Raw genomic sequence first — 21,923 nt, 5'->3', positions numbered from 1 at the left:
GTATGATCTGAATTCCCAGGTGTATAGTAGAGCTGACAAGGGGCAAGGTTGTAGTCACTGCTTGGTCACAGCCAGCTACCCAGAGGGACCAAGTAATTGAACCTATGGGCTCGGGATCATAGTCACAGGGGACATCAAGCTCAATTGGCGTAATATGTTACACAAAACATTGTTCCACCGCCTACTTTGGCGAATAGCGACTGGAATCTTAAAAGCGTGCAAGCAGCCATCTAGAAGCAACGATGGGTCTCTCCTCGTCCAAAGCAAAGAAGAATGAAGAAAACCAAAAATTCATGGAAACAATTAGTCCTAGCGACTGGTACACCATCTGATCTGCAGCCTTACAACTATGAAACCAGAAGAACTAGATGGTGCCCAGCTACCACTGTCAACCACTTGGAGGGGGATCTATGTAGGAAATCGTGGATAGAGAGGGAGAACAATGTGGAACAAAACTCAAAATCATTTGGAGAAAAAAAAAGGGTGAAGGACCAGTTTGCTGGTCTGATAGAGCCTGGTGGAACCACTGAGACTTGGCTCCTAGCTGGCCTTCAGGCCTGGAATTGAACCCACACGTGTGGCTTCCAGCCAAACAAAAGACAGGCATATGAGTTGAACATTTACCTGAGGCAGGTAAACTCCTTGGAGAGAACAATCATGGGAGAAAGAAGGGCTGTTTATGCACAGGGAGACAGCTCAGGGGGCAGGAGTGCATGGAGGGATGGACACAGGGAGGAGGTAACTATCGGGAAGACGTGGGAGGGGAGCTGTTGCACTGTGGTAAATTGTAGTCAATGTCATGAGACAAAGTGTATGTGAACTGCTATATGGAAAGTGAATTTGCTCTGTAAATTTTCACCCAAATCACAATAAAAAAAAAAAAAAGAAAGAAATTTCCCATGTATATGTTGTTAAAAAGATAGTAACAGCCATTGAGTTGGCTCTGGTTTATGGCAACCTGTGTACAACAGAACAAAACATTGTCGAGTCCTGCACCATGCTCATAATCACTGGCATATAAGAGTCCACTATTGTGGATATTGTGCCAGTCCATCTCACCTTAGGTCTCCCTCACCCTAGTCGACCCTCTACTTTATCAATATGGTGTATTCCTTCAAGGATTGATCCGTCCTGATGACATGTCCTAAGTAAGTGAGTTAGGCAATACTCTAGTCAGACCCATAAGGGTTTTGTTGGCTCATTTTCAGAAGTGGATCACCAGGCCTTTCTTCTAGTCTGTCTTAGTCTAGCAGCTCTGCTGAAATCCATCTGCCATGGGTGACCCTGCTGGTATTTGAGATACTGCTGGCATAATTATATAGCTATAAATACTTAAAATTGTCTGCTACTAGTTTTCCTACAATTAATCCACAGAAGGTGATGAGAATGCCATAAATTTTGTTAAGTATTTTTAAAGGTTTGTATGTAAGCAAATTTGGTTGGAAAATATCATAGGCAAGTACCTATCAGATGCTCAAAAACATGACTAAACTATATCTATTTAACCGTACTGCTTACAAAATCAGCTTAAAAACTAAAATGTATCATGGCAGACCAATGAACTAACAAAAGTCAGTCTCATTTTCCACTTACAATGTTCCAGATACGTGGTTTTTAGCAACATATTTTATAGACTTTAAGATAGCTCCAAGTCAGAGTTCAGAGAAAACAAATGCTTATACTGTGGAAGCTATTGCCATCTGTAATGAAATGACTGCTTTATAGAGAATGCTCAATTTATTCATTTCAATCCTTACAGAAAAATTGAGCAGAACAAAAGGCTTTACAGAAACAAAACAGGAACACAAATTGAGACTGATTTGTATGTGAATGTATTTGTGAGTTGTGTGAATGAAGAACCAGAGAAAATAGTGTAACCGTCATTGCTAACAGTGGGAGAATAAAGCAGAGTAAGAACAGAATCAGGACGTTAATCCTGTCAAAATGTATTAGCATTTTCAAATGACTCACAAAATCTCCCCCTAATCAGACTTGATATTTTCATGTCATGGCAACAGCATGCATCATTGTTTCTGGGAGGATCAGCTGCTTCAGCCTCCGACAGCCCCTCAGTAACAAGGCTGCATGACTTCATAAATGTATTCTGCCCAGCTGTCATCACTTAATGAGAGGAAGACTTCCATATGATGGATCCTGCCCCAGCAGACACATTGCTGCCTAACACTACCAAGGACGATGCTGGCTCTTTCAAAAGGATCAGTACTTCGGGTATCAAACAGCCTCATGAGTTCTACTGTCCCTACAACATGGCTGCTCAGTGTTTGATTCAGGACTTTAAAAACATATCCCTCTTTTAAGAATATATCATTTTCGGTTGAGACAGCTGTTACATCTCAGATTAAAGATTTGAAAGGAAATGTTCCAAGCCTCATCTTAATTGGATATACATGTCCATTATCACTTTATAACAGGGATGGGATGAAATTTAAAAGCTAATGCAAGTATGGAGTATGGGGACACAAGGGTACAGGGGAAGAGAGAGATAACATTTCCTTAACTCTACTATCAGATGCCCTATGTCCTTGCTACTGAAAATGTAGTCCATGAACCACAGCATTAGCATCACCTGGGAGACTGTTACAAGTGCAAAATCTTGAACCCTACCTCAGATCAATGATTTCATTCTACTTAGATCAACAATTAACATCCCTGGAAGCAGCAGATAACAAATCAAATGATATATTGCATTGGGCAAATTTGATGCAAAAGGCCTCTTCAATGTTTTAAATAGTGAAGATGTCAATTTGATAACTAACGTGCTCCTGACATTAGTTGGTTGTGTTAGCCATGTTTTTTTTTAATCACCTCATATATACATGTGAAAGCTAGACAATGAAAAAGGAAGACAGAAGAATAAGTGATTAATTTGAATTGCAGGACTAGTGACAAATACTGAACATCCTTAAGGTGGTCAGCCAGAATAACAAACAAATCCCTTTTAGAGGAAATACAGCCAGAATGTTTCTCAGAAGCAAGGACGGTGAGACTTCAACTTGCTTACTTTGGATACATCATCAGGAAAGACCAACCGCTAAAAAAGGCCATCATGTTTCGTAAAGCAGAGGGTCAGTGAAAAGAAGTCAACCCTCAATGAGACAGACTGACACAATGGGCTCAAACACATCAACAATCATGAGGATGGCACAGACCAGGCAAGTCAGCATAGTGCCTAAGGGATCTGACTGCTAACCAGAAGGCTGGCGGTTCAAACCCACCAGCCACTCCTCAGAAGGAAGATTGGGCAATCTACTTCCATAGAGATACACCTCAGAAACCAAGGAGGGGTCGCTATGAGTGAAATCAAGTCGACAACAGTGAGTTTGGTTTGGTTTTGGTTTTATGAGTCATAGTTGACTCACTGGCAACTAACAACCACCTCAGACTTCTGGAATAATAATCTAAATTGCAAAAAGATTCAAGGTGATCCAGGTGCACATTCAAGTTTGAGAAGCACTGCCCTCAATTACAAAGCTTTATTTAATCCTCATAACAACTCTTTGAAGAAAACATTATTCTCCTACTTTACAAATAAGGAAACAGACTCCAAAAATTTCTTCTCTCCATGTCCTCCACTTTACAAAATAATTTGCAGTGGGAAAAAAGTATTGCCCAAGGTTTCAGAGCTGGTAAATGGCAGAGCCAGTATTCAAGTCCATGAGTATACCCCATCTGCCCAAGCTTCTTGAATAACGGCCAGAACTCCTCTGGAGTGGTCTTTAGCAGCACACACTGCATTTAAAAACTCAGTCTGAGGCATGTGTGAGGGTGAGTGTCAAGGATAGGAGACTTCCAGGAAACCATTTTGTGAGAATGGTTGAAGCCATTGAGACTTTGGTGGAGCTGCTGTGTGGCAGGGGGAATTCAATTTCCCTTTGTGTTATATAAGAGGACAAAATTAGGGACAATTAATAGAAGTTATAAGGAGGCTAATTTCAGCTCAACATAAGGAAGAATGTTCTTATAGAATTGTTCTATTTTGGAAACACTGGCTCTAAATCTCCAAGCAAAGGGTGGATAATTCTATGTGTATCTGAGTATTAGAAAGAAGAGTCCTGTTTCAAAGGGAAGACTGGGTTCTCAACATCTAAATTTTCTTCTACTCCTGAAAAATTAGCCATTAAAAGCACTATGGATCACAGTTCAACTCAAGCACAGATGGGGTCCAAGCCGTAAGGTTCTATCATTTTCTGTGCACAGTATAGAGGTCTAATTAGACATTCCACCATGATGTATGGTTGCCCAGCATGGGACTCTATCATCAGTCCCTGCAGAGAGGATAGCTGTGGGAAATCATGTTCTCTTTGACTGCCTTTCCTTTGGCTCCAAGTGACTGGATCAGAGGACAAGAAGGGAGGACCTGACTCAAAGCAGACAACTCATAGGCTGGCCCTTGGCCTATACCAACAAAAAAAGAAATGACAAACTGGGATGAGCTGGGCCAATGAAATTTTTATTCTCCAGAACACAAATTGAGAAATAGTGAGTGAATTCAAATTGATTCTGAAAATTAATGTGTAGGAGACACCATGAGAGGTGAGGAATAAATTAACATTATGAAGAAGTCCAAGTTACAAGGAAACATGGGTATGAGTAGACACTATAGAATAGAGAAAAGAAATTAAAGGGTGAGAATGTCAGAGAGTGACAGAAAGAGAAGAGACACATGGAGAGTGTGGGGTTAACTTTACCTAAGGAATTTGGTCTTTGTCCTTGGCTCCTGAGAAACCTTGGCTCCTCTAAAACCTTGGAAATTCCCAAGTGACTGAAGTGGCTTTGATGAGGTCTTCAGACCACACCTAACCTGACAAGTTAGGCTAATTAGGTGACTCTTGGGTGGGAGGTGGCAAGGCCAGAAAGACTTGCCTTAACTGATCTAAGAGCTGGGGAACTAATGTAATCAATCATGCCTAAGTAATGAGGGCCCTAATAAAGGTCAGGACACAAAAGCTCCATGGGCTTCCTGGTTGGCGACCGACATCCAGGCACATGGCAGGGTAGCATGTCCCTTTTCGAAACATGGAAGCTTTGAGTTGGGAATTCTCCCAGACCTTGCCCTGTATGTCTCTTCATTTGTATCCTTTTTCCTATAACAGAACTAATCGCAGGCATAGCACTTCCTGTGAGTTCTGTGAATCACTCTAGTGAATTATTGAACCCAAGGGAGTAGTGGGACCCAAAAGGTCAGAAGTGAGGATGTCAGGGGGACTTCCAACCTTGGGGCTAGTATCTGAAGTCTTGTGTAGTCTTGGCTGGCAGTCTGGAGGACTGTATCCTTTAATATGTGAGATCTGAAGATCTGACCCAGCTCCAGATGGTTAGGGTTAGAGAAGTGTTGCATGGGCAACTGGTGTCAGAACAGAAGTAGGACGGAGAGAAACAGTGATGATGATAAATCGATATGGCAGATTGTTATAGTTTCGTGTAAGAAGTGGGTGGGGATGCCACACCCTTACAGAAACTAACAAAGTTGTCTTAATGCAGAGCTGTCTCTCATTGAGAACCTACTTTCAATTCCAGACCTCATAAGGCCCAGCTACATCTTAGCTCCTGCTGAGTTTTCATGAGCTTCCATCTCCCTTGCTGCCATGTATGTCTTAGAACAAACCCCATCCATTACTTTAACTTGTTGTTGTTGTTAGGTGCCGTCGAGTCATTTCTGACTCATAGCGACCCCATGCACAGCAGAACAAAACACTGCCCGATCCCATGCCAGCTCCATGATCCTTGCTATACTTGAACCCATTGTTGCAGCCACTGTGTCAGTCCATCTCGTTGAAGGCCTTCCCCTCTTTTGTTGACCCTCCACCTTACCAAGCATGACATCCCTCTTCAGGGAGTGGTCCCTTCTGACAACATAACCAAAGTAGGTGAGACAAAGTCTGGCCATTCTTGCTTCAAAGGAGCATTCTGACTACACTTTCTCCAGGACAGATCTGTTAGTTCTTTTAACAGTCCTTGGTACTTTCCGTATTCTTTGCTAGCACCACAACTCAAAAGCATCCACTCTTCTTTGGTCTTCCTTATTCACTGTCCAGCTCTCACATGCATACGAGGCATTGGAAATATCATGGCCTGTGTCAGGCACACCTTAGTCCTCAAGGAGGCATCCTTGCTCCTCAGCATTTGAAAGAGTTCCTTCACAGCTGACCTGCCCAGTGCTACACGTCGTCTAATGTCCTGACTGCTGCTTCCATTGGCATCAATTGTAGACCCAAGCAACATGAATTCTTTGACAACCTGAATCTTTTCTCCGTTTATTGTGATGCTGCTTATTGGTCCAGTTGTGAGGATTTTTGTTTTCTTTATATTGAGATATAATCCATATCAGACTTTAGACTGTATTCTTCAGTCTTCATCAGTAAGTGCCTCAAGTCATCCTCACTTTCAGCAAGCAAAGTTGTATCATCAGCATATCTCAGGTTGTTAATGATTCTTCCTCCAATCCTAATGCCACGTTTCTTCATACAGTCCAGCTGCTCGGATTATTTGCTCAGCATATAGATTGAATAAGTATGGGGAAAGGATACAACCCTGATGCACTTCCTTCTTGATTTTAAACCATGTAGTGTCCTCTTGTTCCATTCGAACGACAGCCTCCTGGTCACGGTACAGGTTCCTCATGAGTACAATCAAGTGTTCAGGAATTCCCATTCTTCTCAATGTTATCCATAATTTGTCATGACCCACACAATCAAATACTTTTGCATAGTCAATAAAATACAAGTAAACATCTTTCTGATATTCTTTGCCTTGAGCCAAGATCCATCTGACAGCAGCTATGATATCCCTTGTTCCACATCCTCTTACTTGAACTAGCTGGGAGTAAATGAATTGAGGGGCATCACAAACAGGTCTGATACTGAGCATACCACTGTCCTTAGGAACTTTATCTTAGAGACAAAACTGGCAATCTGTATTGCTTTTCCCTTTTTGTTCCAAAAATAATGAACAGTGTGGTCAACCAGAATAGTGACTTTGGAAATAAGAATACCATGCAAGCAAAATTTTGAACAACACAGAAGGTTCTTCATATCTCTTCCACAAAGTGGTTGCCATCTTGGACCACCATTTTATCCCTGGATGAATGAAAAGCACCACTCCAGTCAACCTGCTTTTCATTCAGTTCTGGAACTAATGGTCATCAAACATGTCAGATCTTTAAGATGAAATGAAATCTACTTTGCAAATAGACCGTGTAGGCCATATTGTCCACAGTATCAAAAATGCAAAGATCTTTGTCCTCATGAGACTGACAACCTAGCAAAGGAGGCAGTACTTCCCTTTCCTCTCCCCTCCCCCCATTAAATACTTGTGACACATTGTGATAGAGGTTTTACCTTGAGATGTGGGAATACTGAAAATAGTGAAGATATAGAATGTAATGATCAATCTGCAATGAGCCATCAGATAAGGTTTCTATCGGGATACAATGTCTGAGTTGGGCTTTTCTCTGTATGTATGTCTTTTTCCTACAAGAAACAAATCATTCTAAAGACTTGGGATATACAAGTTTACTTTTCTTTTTTCTCTATTCCCTTCTGTTTGCATTTTTTAAAGTTCTTTGCTCTGCCTTAGCTTAGATATAAACAGAAAAAGTGCTCTTTCAATCTCTTCAGACCATATCAATGTGGGTGTGTCTTAAACCAACTACCTCTGAGATATAAAAAGAGCTGGGTAGGCAGAGAAAGAAGCACAAGAGGAGGGAAGATACATGCCAAATGAAGATCACCAAGGAAAAGAAGCTGAAAAGAGACAAGGATCTTCCTCAGAGCCCACAGAAGAGAAAGTCTTCCTCTACACGTGGTACCTTGAATTTGACTTCTAGTCTCCTAACTGTGAGAAAATAAATGTCTGTTCATTAAAGCCACCCACTTTTATTTCTGTTCTAGCAGCACTAGATAACACTTCTCAAGACTGTTACAAGGTATAAAGCAGTTCACCAGGGTCTTGGCCATTCCTAGCATGTTGTGTCTTGGTTAAGAAGCTTTACACCACCCAAATCACAATAAAAAAAGAAGAAGAAGAACTTGACATTGAGGGGGAAATAAAAAGAAGCTTTACACCCCAGGAGGGTCCTCTGGACTCAGGGCATAGTGGTGGTACAGCAGCATTGCAGCCTGGTATCCCCTTGGCCACCAAACCAAAACCCACCACCACTGAGCTGATTTGATTTTGACTCTTAGTGACCCTTAAGGACAGAGTAGAACTGCACCATAGGGTTTCAAAAGGCTGTAAATCTTTATGGCAGTAGACTGCCTCATAATTCTCCTGTGCAGTGGCTGGTGAGTTTGAACCATCAACCTTAGCTTGTTGGTTGATGGTTTGGCTATTTCTACTAAATTTAAAGAATTTCCACTCCTAGGTATTTATCCTGGAGAAATAAAAGCTCATGTCTGCACAAAGACTTGCAGGCAGATGTTCACAGCTGCATTATGTATAATAGTTAAAACTGGAAACAACTCAAATGTCCACCAACTGGATAAACATTTTTAATAAATCCAAAACATTATGCTAAATGAACGACTATCTACTACCCCACTTCATTTCTATTAATGTAGGGAAAAAAACCCTCACTGTCCTAGAGTCGATTCTGACTCACAGCAACCCCCTTTGGGTTTCCAAGGCAGTAAATGTTTACGAAAGTAGATTGCCCAGTCTTCCTTCCAGCGGAGTGGCTGGTGGGTTTGAACTACCAGACTTCTGGTTAGCAGTCAAATGCCTTAGGCACTATGCCAGCAGAGCTCCTTACTGATCTAGGAAACAGCAAAATTTTAGTGATCAAAAGCAGGTAAATGTTTGCCCGAGGCCAGAAGACAAGATGGGGATGAGCTGCAAAGAGGCATGAGGAAACTCCTTAAAGTGATGGAAATACTGTGATTGTGATGGCAGTTACACAGTGCTATACAATTGCCAAAATACATCAAACTGTACACTTAAAATGGGTAAATATTATTGTATGCAAATTGTAACTCAGTGAAGCTGGAGAGGGAAAAGAGAGGATTTAGAAGAGTGAACTATATACTTTTTTAAAAAAATCCAAACAGTTATTGTTGAGTCAGGCTCATAAAGATATGTAGCAATAGCTTTCATGTATAGTGACAATAACCAGTTAAGTAGTAACATTAAATATTTACAAATAAATATTTTAAACAGAAATCAAATTGAGATCCATCTAGTTTTGGAAGGGAAGACAGTACCATAAAGATATCAATTAATCTCAAATTAATCTCTAAGTTTAATGAAATCTTAATCGAAATGTCAAGGTTTACAACTTGACAAAGTAAATCTAAAATTTTCCTGGACAGATACACAATACATGGTAAAATGTTTGCAAAAAAAAAAGTGATGGGGATAATCTTTATCAGATACTAAAATGTATCATAATGTTAAAATAATAAAAAGTGTACACAGACTGGAAACAAAAGAGCATAAACAGAACAAAATTTTTAAAAGTTTCTAAACATATATATGCATATGAAAGAGTTTAGTATATGATGATGGTGGAATTTCAAGTAAGTGGAGAAAGAATGGATTAGACAACGGGGTTGAGACAACAACAGTTTTGATGCTGTCGTGCAGCACAAGCCACAGAATCTTCTTAAAGTAAAAGCAAAGAGTTTTACTGAGGAATTTAAAAAATATATATATATATGAATTGGGAAAACACAGAGTTGAGGATACTCTCAACACAGTGTTCCATTGTCTGTATTGAGTTAGAGGTTTTTATTCCTCGAGGAACAAAGGAAAGGCAGGGGGTTAATGACTGTTCATGAAATCGGCTTCAGTTTGAAGTCCTCTGAAATGCAAAGGTAGGCCATCTAGTTAAGAGGATAGAGAGCTAGCTGGACGGATTATTGTGGATGGCAGAACTGTAGTCAGCAATACAGCCCAAATGCTTCTTAGCAGCTAGGATGGGGAGACGTCATCTCACATACTTTGGAGACATTATCAGGAAAGAACAGTCCCTGGAGAAGGACATCACGCTAGGGTAAAGCAGAGGGTCAGCAAAAAAGAGGAAGACTCTCAATGAGATGGATTGACACAGTGGCTCGAACAATGGGCTCAAGAACAGCAATGATTGTGAGCATGGCGTAGGACCAGGCAGTGTTTAGGGTCGCTATGAGTGAATGCCTACTAGACAGCACCTAGCAACAACATTCGTAACTGTAGTCTGTTCCGGGAGCAAGGTGTTTACATATTCTTCTCAAATGGTTTACATCTTCACCAGCGAGGTTAGTTATGAACATATTTTCCCCAAGAACAATCCTTTACATCTTGACATACTTTTGCTGAATGATTGTACATCCTGAACTTTTGTTTTCTGGTAATGCATATTGGCTCCATCATTCGTTTTGTGAAGGGTGGTCAAAGCTCCCTCATTCTTTTTTAAAAGTTACTTATCTATTTGGCTTCAGCAAAGCACAGTGGAAACTTACAGAAATGACAGGATATAGTTTTTAAGCAGAGTCTATTGTAAAAATCAAAATGAAGTCTGACTTTGGACAAGAACATAGCTCTTTCCTATTAATCCAGAACCTCAGTTATTAATTCTAAGTGTTCTTACTCAGTGCAAAAGAAATGCATAATAAAAAAGATGGAAATAACCTACATACCCATCAACAGAAGAATGGATAACCAAACTATGGTATACACACACAATGGAATATTATGCAACCCTAAAGAATAACATAGAATCTGCAAAACACTGCATAATGTGGATGAACGTGGAGGATATTATGCTGAGTGAAATAAGTCAATCACAGAAGGACAAATATAGTATTAGTTCATTACTGTAAAAAGTCAAGGCAAGGTGTATATATGGAAGGAAACTTTCTTTGTTGGTTACCAGGGGTGAGAGGGGAGGGGAGGGAACATTGCAAAAAAAAAAAAAAAAGAATGCATTGCCCCATGTCACTTTGGTTTTGTGTATTTCGCTGTACATAAATTGTATTTCAGTAAAACGTATTTTAAAAAAGAAATGCATAATAAAGTTTGGGTGAAAGTATTTATACCAACATATGAACACCCCTTATAGATCAATAATGAAAAGATGATTAGCTTCACAGAAAAACAGCCAAACAAGAGGTGGATTCCAGGATCAAGCATCACAGATTCCTGTCCCAAAATCTAGCCCAGGAACAAAAGAGGGATCCTCCTTCGAGAGAACCTAAGGGCTTAGTGCGGTGTAGTAAATTACCTAGTGTGGCTTTTCTCCCCATAAGTCTTTGTAAACTCTGAGGTAGAATTTGCCATGAGCAACTGAGGAGCTCCTGATTGCTAAAGTTATCCACCTGGGGTATTTCTGTTGCGCAGTGGCACAAAGCAATGTTTTGGGAAGTTCGCACTCTCTCAGGTGCTTAGAATTCTGATGCTATGATTGGCCAGTTTGGCCACTCTGCCAGGCTCAAAAGAAGCCCTCCTAGAGAGAGAAGTCTCTCTGACTGCTGGCTAAGAAGGATGTGCTCCTGAGAGAAACGCACTCCTGAGACATGTGCTGCTGGGAAAGAGACGCAAGAGACACGTGTTGCTGAGAGAGACACGCACTGCTGGGAGAGAGACTGTGAGAGACTGTTGGCTGAGAGACAGTGGGCTGAGAGAGACTGAGTGTTGTTCCTGAACTTGAATTGTAGCCTGGTACTTCCCTATTAAACCCCATAATCTGTGAGTTCTGTGTGGCCACTGCAGCGAATTATCAAACCCAGCAGATAATTGTCAGGGTTGGTGAAAGGGCTGGAGGGAGGCCACATGTCTAGCCTTGAAGGAATAGGCCTTGGGCTACTGATGGTGATTCTATCTTCCTCTTGTGGAGTTAGAAGAAGTCAGAAGATGCAGCCTCCTTGCCTTGTTAGCACTTAGTCAGTGAGATCGTTGCCACCACTATGAAGCAGAGACTAGACACCCTTTTCTGGGAATCATGTAAGTAGGATTCTCATGAGATTCTACACAAGAGAGAAGACTTTTAAAAAGGAAGCTGAATCACCTAGCCCTTTGGCAGAATAAAAATAAAAAAATGTTGCTGTCAATTCCGACTGATCGTGACCCTTTATAGGACAGAGTAGATTTGCCCTATAGGGTTTCCAAGGCTGTAATCTTTACAGAAACAGATTGCCAAATCTTTGTCACAGAGCAGATAGTGGGTTCAAACTGCCAACCTTATAGTTAGCAGCCAAGCACTTACTCACTGCACCAACAGGGCTCCTTATCTGGCAGGATAGGGGCTTTCCAATTCAATGTATTTATAATGACTTAAATAAAAAAAAAAGAAAAGGGCCATTTCTCACATGCTACTTTTTGTAGTGTAAAAACTCATATCTCCTTGGACATACTTTTCAGCCCAGTTTTGAAATCTCCACAGAAATAAAGATATATGTTCAAGGATGTTTATTATAGTTTTTTTTTTTTAATTGTTTTTCATAGGTAAGACCGAAAAAAAAAAAAAACCAACCCAAAAGATTGGAAATAACCTGAATGTTGCACAGTTGCTTCAATGATTGTATATATGTGCTATGAAATAGTACCAACTATTAAAAATAAAGTTATATATTTAGGCAAATAGAAGCTCAATATCATCAGTCAAAACAAGGCTAGGAGCTAAATGAAGAACAGACCATCAACTGGTCATATGCAAGTTCAAACTAAGCTGAAGAAAATTAAAACAAGCCCATAAGAGCCAGAGTATGACCTTGAGTAAATCCCACCTGCATTTAGAGACGATATCAAGAATAGATTTGAGGCACTGAACACTAGTGACCAAAAGACCAGATAAGTTGTGGGATGACATTTAGGGCATTGCACATGAAGAAAGCAAAAGGTCATTAAAAAGATAGGAAATAAAGAAAGAAAAAAAAAAATGGATGTCAGTAGAGACTGTGAAAACTTGCTCTTGAATGTACAGTAGCTAAAGTAGAAAAAGTGATGAAGTGAAAGAGGTGAACAGAAGATTTCAAAGGGTGACTTGAAAAAAAAATAAAGTACTATATTGAAATGTGCAAAAAGCTGCAGTTAGAAAACCAGAAGGTAAGAACATACTCAGTATTTCTCAAGCTAAAAGAACTGAAGAAAAAGTTCAAGCCTCAAGTTGCAATACTGAAGCATTTAATGGGCAAAATATTGAACAATGCAAGAAGCATCAAAAGAAGATGGTAGGAATACACAGAATCAATGCACTAAAAAAAAAATGGTTGACCTTCAACCATTTTAGGAGGGAGCATATGATCAAGAACTGATGGTACTGAAAGAAGTCCAAACTTCACTGAAGGCACTGACAATAAACAAAGCTTCAGGAATTGGCCGAATACCAAGTGAGATTTCAACAAACGGATGCAACAGATGCAATGCTGCAAGCGCGCAACCATTTATGCCAAGAATGGTTGACAGGCAGAGGCCAGCAGGTGGGACAGAAATTTGGGTGCAGCTGACAAAGGCCCTCCTGTCCAGGCACCGGTGGTACCAGGCCCTTCAGTAGAGGAACCAGACTCCTTTTCTCAAAATGTTTGAAGGTGACACCAATTGGCTTCCAGAGTTCATCGTGCAGACGGGCTCATACATGTTTGTGGATGAGGCCATGCATGGTTCTCGAACGACACCCTGACAATGACATTCCTCTTCACTTGCCTCCCTAGGCCAGCCCTTCAGTGGGTAATCCCCTACATCAAGAAGGAGAGGCCCCACCTTAATGATTACTGGGGCTTCCGGGCGAGAAGCAGGTCTTTGGCTGGGACACCCTGGGGCTGGGGACAGTGAACAGGGGAAAGGTCCTGACTGCCGACACTACCCAGGCTGCTGTTCGCCCCACTCCCTAGCTGTCTCATTCTCTTGAACTCCTGCTTGCATTTTTTCCAGACAGAGCTCCAGGTCTCAGCTGCTGCCACTGAACCTGTCTCCAGAGCGCACGAACGCCCTCTTGAACCAAACAGTCCTATCCGTGTACACATGGACTCTGTCCTACCCTCCAGCTGAGAACTGGGCTTCCGTTACATACTGAACAGACCACACATAGCCTGGTCCTGCCATGCACCTTGGTGCCAGACCACCAGGCCTGCTGCATACCCAGAGAACTGTGCCACTCACCATCCCCCCATCTGGCAGACTGCCCCCTTGGCCCTCAGGACTCACCTAGGAGGGACCTGGGCTAACCACAGCTGGAGGATGGACAATGATTCAAACTGCCTGACATCCCCTGAAGGGACCAGCCTTTCTCCTTCAGCAGGCTCCATCCCCTCTCCACTCTCAGACACCTGTTCTGCTCCTGGAAGATGGCCCTGAGGGCCCCAAAGGCAGCCAAATCCAGTCACTTCTTTTCTCCTGTGGACCAGTTAGTTTCCTCTAGAATCTACTTCTCTTTTGTATCTGCAGCTATTTCCCAGATATGTGCTTTTCCTCCAGAAAGATAACAGATGCTCACTGCCCAGCTCCTCACACTACCTGGACAAACGCATTTTCTTTCTTTCTTTTTTATTTTTTAACATCAATAAATGGGAGACATTAATTTAAAATAAAAGAAATTTAAAAGAGAGCTATCTGGCCAACCAACTGGAAGAAATCCATATTTGTGTCTATCCTAAAGAAAGGTGATCCAACAGAATGCAGAAATTATATTTAAAAAAATTATCATTAATATTACACGCAAGTAAGATTTTGCTGAAGATAGTTCTAAAACACTTGTAGCAGTACATTGACAAGGAACTGCCAGAAATTCAAGCTGGATTCAGAAGAGGGAGTGGAATGAGGGCTATCATTGCTGATGTCAGATGGACCTTGGCTGAAAGCAGAAAATACCAGAAAGATATTTACATGCATTATATATATATATATATATATATATATATATAATGTTAAGCATCTTTCATGTAATTATTTACTTGTAGATCTTCTTTTTTTTTTTTTTTACATTTTTTTTTTTTTTGATTCGGGTGAAGATTTACAGAGCAAATTCACTTTCCATACAGCAGTTCACATACCCTTTGTCTCATAACAGTGACCACAATTTACCACAATGCAACAGCTCCCCTCCCACTTCCTCCCCATAGTTACCTCTTCCCTGTGTCCATCCCTCCATGCCCTCCTGCCCCTTGAGCTGTCTCCCTGTGCATAAGCAGCCCTTCTTTCTCCCATGATTGTTCTCTCCAAGGAGTGTATCTATCAAGTCATATGCCTGTCTTTTGCTTGACTGGAAGCCACAGGTGTGGGTTCAATTCCAGACCTGACGGGCAGCTAGGGGCCATAGTCTCAGTGGTTCCAACAGGCTCTAGTGGACCAGCAAACCTGGTCCCCCCCGCCGTTTTTTTTTTTTTTTTTTTTTCTTCCAAATGATTTTGAGTTTTGTCCACATTGTTCTCCCTCTCTATCCAGGATCTTCTACATAGATCCCCTTCCAAGTGGTTGACATTGGTAGCCAGGCACCATCTAGTTCTTCTGGTCTCATAGTTGTATAGGCTGCAGATTGGAGGGTGTACTAGTTGCTAGGACTGATTGTATCCTTGAATTTTTGGTTTTCTTCATTCTTCTTTGCTCTGGATGAGGAGAGACCCATTGTTGCATCTAGATGGCAGCTTGCAAGCTTTTAAGATCCTAGTCGCTACTCGCCAAAGTAGGAGGTGGGACAATGTTTTGTGTAGTATGTTATGCCAATTGAGCTTGATGTCCCCTGTGACTATGGTCCTGAGCCCACTACCTGTGTTTTATGCAAAGGCATTCGATTTTTTGGATCATAACAAGTTTTGGATAACATTGCAAAGAATGATAATTCCAGAACACTTAATAGTGCTCATGCAGAATCTGTATGTAGAACAAGAGGCAGTCATTGAAAGGGAACAAGGGGATACTGCATGGTTTAAAATCAGCAAAGGTGGATCAGAGTTGCATCCTTTCACCCCAGTTATTCAATCTGTATGCTGAGAAAATAATCCAAGAAGCTGAACTATATGAAGAACACAGCATCTGCACTGGAGGAAGACTCATTAACAACCTGTGATATGCAGATGACACAACCTTGCTTACTGAAAGTGAAGAGGATTTGAAGCACTTACTGATAAAGATAAAAGACTTCAGCCTTCAGTATGGATTACATCTCAATATAAAGAAAAGAAAAATCCTCACAACTGGGCTAATAAGCAACATCCAGATAAATGGAGAAAATGGTGAAGTTGTCAAGGATTTCATTTTACTTGGATCCACAATCAATGCCCATGGAAGCAGCAGTTAAGAAATCAAATGATATATTGCATTGGGCAAATCTGCAAAAGACCTCTTTAACATGTTCAAAAGCAAAGATGTCACTTTGAGGACTAAAGTGTGCCTGACCCAAGCCATGGTATTTTTAATTATCTCATATGCATGCGAAAGCTGGACAATGAATAAGGAAGATGGAAGAATTGATACCTTTAAATTACGGTGTTGGTGAAGAATACTGAACATACCATGGACTACCACAAGAACAAACAAATCTGTCTTGGAAGAAGTATAGCCAGAATGTACCCTAGAAGTTAGGATGGCAAGTCCTTTGTACTTCATACATGTTATCAGTAGGGGTCAGTCCCTGGAGAAGGACACCATACTTGGTAAAGTAGAGGGTCAGTGAAAAAGAGGAAGATCCTCAATGAGATGGACTCTGACATGGTGGCTGCACAATGGATTGAGAGGATGGCACAGGACCAGACAGTCTCATTCTGTTGCACAAGGGGTCACTATGAATTGGAACTGACTTGACAGCACCTACAACCACGCACCACCTATTTATAAAGTGGGTTGCAACTTGAGGCACATCTTTTTCCTAGAGCATAAGAGTGCAAGCATGGGAGCCAGACCAACTTAGCTAACTCTGAATCATACTAGCTACGTGGTGCTGGAAAGTCACATAACTTTGGAGGACAAGTTTTCTTCTTCATTAAATGGGGATGATAATAACTGGTAGCCCGTAGGATGTTGCAAAGATTAGAAAATTCAAACACATAGCACTGTGCCTGGCACACAGTAGGTACTCAGTAAGTGGTGATTACTATTGTGCATGCCTTTAATTTTAGCAGGATTCTTGGATGCTACGCTGAGCATCGTATCACTTCGCCTTGATAGGCTGATTCCCTCTGAGGCATTCAAACTATCTGCACTCTGGGTTATCTTCAGTTCCATTTTTATGCACAGGTTACAAAATGAGTGATCCAATGTTCTCACCTTTCGTAACTTAAAATCAAACTCGCATAACACGATATGGAAGTTGTTGTTGTTGTTCTGTGCCCTCGAGTCGTACTGACTCACAGCGATCCCTCCTTGGGTTTCCAAGGCGGTATCACTACAGAACTAGTTCGCCCAACCTTTCTTCCGAGGAGTGGCTGATGGGTTTGAACCAACAGCCCTCTGGTTAGCAGTCAAGTGCCTCAGGCACTACGCTCCGGAGCTCCTGTATGGAAGTTACGCTACCTATTTTCAGAATATTTGTTAATTGATAGGGAGACTGGCACTACTAGAGATGCTGGCGCTTTCTTTTTATTGTGGTAAATATACAGGTAACAAAAGAGTTGCCATTTCAACAATCTTCACAGGTACAGCTCAGTAACATTAATGCACTCTCTTTTTCAGAGCTCTGAGAGGTGCAGCAGTGGGCCCAAAGCCAAAAGCACCATGGCTTCCGGGTACCTCTGAGGTACCTCCCAGGTCTTCCCAACCTGCAGCCGGAGAGGATGGAAAGGTCAGCAGAATGCCGCAGGGCCCACCCATCAGTCCTTTCCAGGACCCTCCCCGGGACGGGTCCCGAGTGAGCAGCGCAGCTGCGCGCGGGCAGTGGCAACGGCACTTACCAGAATGAAGTGCACCAAGGCGTCGTAGCAGAGCCAAGCGAGAGCCCCGCGGTCCGCCGCCCCCCGGTGTCGGCCCAGACACAGGCCCAGAGTGCAGCCCCCGGCCAGCAGAGCGGCGCACAGCAGCAGCGAGCGACCCGCCGCGGCCCCCAGCTCCGATGCAACGTCCATGCTTCCTTCTTTCTCACCCGCTGCCTGGGATCCTGCGGTTGTGGGACGGAAAGCTCAGGCAGAAAAAGTGGTGGAAAAGGAAGCCCGGCGGCGTGGAAGGGGCGGAGCTCCTTGGTGGGGGCGGGGCTCCTAGGCCGGGGCAGGGCACGTTCGCGGACTCGGTCGCTATTTGGCTACCGCGCAAGGCCTGCGAGCCGAGCCTGATCCGCTGGTGGGGGTTCTTGAACAGTCGTTGTTGTGCCACAAACTCGGTTAACGCCTTCACCAAACCTGTTCCCAAACCAGGCTCAATAGGACTGCTACACCTTTTTTGCAGTTTTCTTTTAACAAGGTTCAACCTGTAAGCCACAAAAGGGAGTTCAGATAGTGGAAATTTTGCCAATAAGTGGGGAAGAATTTTAGGGACAAAGAGCTCTAATCGAACCCTTGCAAGCCGGAGGGAGCTCTCATGCTGCTGTGGTTAAAGAATTGGGCTGCTGACCGGAAGATTGGCTATTGGAACCCACCAGCCGCTCTGCGGGAGAAAGATGGGACAGTCTACTTCCACAAATGTATACCTTTGGAAATCCTATGCCCTGTAAGGTCGCTATGAATTATAACCGCCTGGATGGCAGTGGGTTTGGTTTCTGGTTAAGGCATGTGAAGTGGTGTGGGCCAAGGACATTTTCAGCCGCCCAGCAGGCTTTCTAAAACCTTTGTTGCTTACTCTGACACTATTTCCATTTCTTAAAAATCCAGAAAAGTAGCAAAAGTATGGGAGAAAGGAGCAGTAAGTCATATCTACTTGGTGCCACATGCTTTTACTAATGCTATCTTAACATTGGGAGCTCTGGTAGCATAGTGCCTAAGGCACTTGACTGCTAACTATAAGGCTGGCGGTTCAAACCTACCAGCAACTCCTGGGAAGGAAGTTTGGGCAATGTACTTCCATAGTGATACTGCCTCGGCAACCCAAGGAGGGGTCGCTATTAGTCGGGTCTGACTCGGGGGCACATAACAACATCATCTTAACATCACAACAACCCTATGAGGTCAGCGTGTGATTCCCTATTTTACAAATAAGAAAACAGGCTCAAAAAGGTGATATTATTTGTGCAAAAACACTGAGTGCCTAGATCAAGGCCAGAACCCATCTGGGTGCCACCAAGGCCCCTGTTGTGATCCTGCACCCGGACGCCTTCATAGACAACCTGGTTCACTAATGACGTTCCAATTCATCCTCATCATCCTAACCCTTTTTCACTTTTCCTAAATTTTTTGTTTGTTTTTTGCTTGAACTTTCAACATTTTGGCAAGCAACCCAGTGAGTTTACCATTTACACTACCCAACGACTCAGAGATACCAACCAAAAAAAAAAAAAAACCCAATTCACTGCCCTGGAGTCGGATTCCACTCATAGCGACCCCTCCTTGGATTTCTGAGGCATTATCACTACAGAAGTAGATAGCTCAACCTTCCTTCAAAGAGCGATACTAAGGATCATGAAGATAGAACAAGACCAGGCAACATTTTGTTGTTATGCATAAGGTCACCATGAGTCAGAGACAACTGGAAGGCAACTAACAACAATGATGAAGTCAGTTTCTTCCAATTTATGGTAGCCAGTTAAAGTACAGGATGTCCACAGAAATTTGAATTTCAGATAAACAAATAATTTCTTAGTATATACTTACACAAAAGTAAGGAACTTTAGTGTAAATAAAGGGAATTGTCAGAAATTCAAGCCAGTTTCAGAAGATGGCATGGAATGAGGGATATCATTGCTGGTGTCAGATAGATCTTGGCTGAAAGCAGAGAATACCAGGAAGATGTTTATCTCTGTTTTATTGACTATACAAAGACATTTAACCATGTGGATCAAACAAATTATGGAAAACATTGTGAAGAGTGGGAATTCCAGAACATTAAATTGTACTCATGAGGAATCAGTACATAGACCAAGAGGCAGTCATTCAAACAGAACAAGGGGACACTGCATGGTTTAAAATCTGGAAAGGTGTGTGTCAAGGTTGTATCTTTCACCATACTTATTCAGTCTCTGGTTTAAAAATCAGGAAAGGTGTGTGTCAAGGTTGTATCCTTTCACCATACTTATTCAGTCTGTATGCTGTGCAAATAATCTGAGAAGGTGAACTATATGAAGAAGAGCATGGCATCAGGTTTGGAGGAAGGCTCATTAACAGCCTGTTGTATGCAGTTAACACAACCTTGCTTGCTGAAGGAGGTCTTGAAGCATTTACTAATGAAGATCAAAGACTTCAGCCTTCAGTATGGATTATATCTGAACATAAAGAGAATAAAAATCCTTACAACATAATAAGTAACATCATGATAAATGGAGAAAATAATGAAGTTGTCGAGGATTTCATTTTTCTTGGATCCATAATCAGTGCCATGGAATCATCAGTCAAGAAATCAAACGATGTATTGCATTGGGCAAATCTACTGCAAAAAACCTATTTAAAGTGTTCAAAAGCAAAGATGTCACTTTAAGGACTAAAGTGTGCCTTATGCAAGCCATATTTTCAGTCACCTAATATGCATGCAAAACCTGGACAATGAATACAGGAGATGGAAGAGTTGATGTCTTTGAATTATGGTGTTGGCAAAGAATATTGAACATACTGTAGCATAGTGGCTAAGACACTTGCCTGCTAACCAGACAGCTGGCGGTTCAAACCCACCAGCCACTCCTTGGAAGGAAGTTTGGGCAATCCTACTTCCGTAGTGATACTGCCTCGGAAACCCAAGGAGGGGTCGCTATGAATCGGGGCCGACTTGACGGCACATAACAACAACAACAACAAATGGACTACCAGAAGAATGAACAACTCTGTCTTAGAAGAGGTACAGCCAGAATGCTTCTTGGAGGCAAGGATGGTCAGACTTCATCTCACATACTTTGGTCATGTTGTCAGAGGTGAGTAATCCCTGGAGAAGCATATCATGCTATGTAAAGTGGAGGGTCAGTGAAAAAGGGGAAGACCCTCAAGAAGATGGATTGACACAGTGGCTGCAATGATGGACTCAAGCATGGCAAGGCTTTGAGGATGGTGTGGGCCTGGGCAATGATTTGTTCTGTTGTACATGAGGTCACTATGAGTCAGAGCTGACAAAATGGCACCTAATAACAACAACAAAGTAAAGAGCTCAAACTCACTGTTATCAAGTCAGATCCAACGCATAGCGACCCCTCCTTGGGTTTCCAAGGCGGTATCTCTACAGAAGTAGATTGCCCAACCTTCCTTCCAAGGAGTGGCTGTAGGTACTCTTTTTACTCTTTTGGAGAAGTCTTTGGAAGCACATAAAAATTTAATTTTTAGAAGGTCCCATTCACCTAGCTTATCTTCTGCTGTTTGTGCATTTTGGGCTATGCTTGACAGTGTATTTATGCCATAAATTAGAGGCCCAATTATTTCCTTGAGGAATTTTATAGTTCTAGGTTTCACATTTAAGTGTTTCATCCATCTGGAGTTAGTTTTGTATATGGTGTGAGGTATGGATCTTGTTTTATTTTTTGGCAAATAGATATCCAGGTTTGCCAGCACCATTTGTTAAAGAGACCATCTCTTCCTATTTAATGGATTTCAAACCTTTGTCAAAAATCAGCTGACCATAAGTGATGGATCTATTTCTGGGTTTTCAATTCCGTTTCACTGGTGTATGCATCTGTCGTTGTACCAATATCAGGCTGTTTTGACTACTGTGGGTGATAGTAAGTTTTGAGATCTGAGAGTGTGAGACCTCCCACTTTGCTCTTCCTCAGTAGTGCTTTGCTTATCCAAAGTCTCTTTCCTTTCATATAAAATTAATGATTGGTTTTTCCATATCCTTAAAGAATGTTGAGGGGATAAGAAGCCAGGAACCCGGACAGAAGAGCAGTCAGCCCCAGGGTTACAGGTGAGGAGAGACAACTCAGGGATGCCCGAAGTAGCAAG

General features: G+C 42.0%; 1 protein-coding gene across 1 annotated transcript in view; it reads right to left on the bottom strand.

Moving 5' to 3' along the window:
• Positions 1–17,984, bottom strand: part of EBPL (EBP like) — an 85,652-nt gene extending 67,668 nt beyond the window's left edge. Inside the window, exon 1 of the mRNA XM_007946372.1 lies at positions 17,814–17,984. Coding sequence (XP_007944563.1) covers positions 17,814–17,984 — 171 coding nt within the window. The remainder of the gene's footprint in view (positions 1–17,813) is intronic.
• Positions 17,985–21,923: the final 3,939 nt, after the last annotated feature.

This window comes from Orycteropus afer, unplaced genomic scaffold (assembly GCF_000298275.1).
Source record: "Orycteropus afer afer isolate SDZICR_OR568_19922 unplaced genomic scaffold, OryAfe1.0 scaffold00157, whole genome shotgun sequence".
Lineage (NCBI taxonomy): Eukaryota > Metazoa > Chordata > Mammalia > Tubulidentata > Orycteropodidae > Orycteropus > Orycteropus afer.
This window is presented reverse-complemented; position numbering and strand designations above follow the sequence as displayed.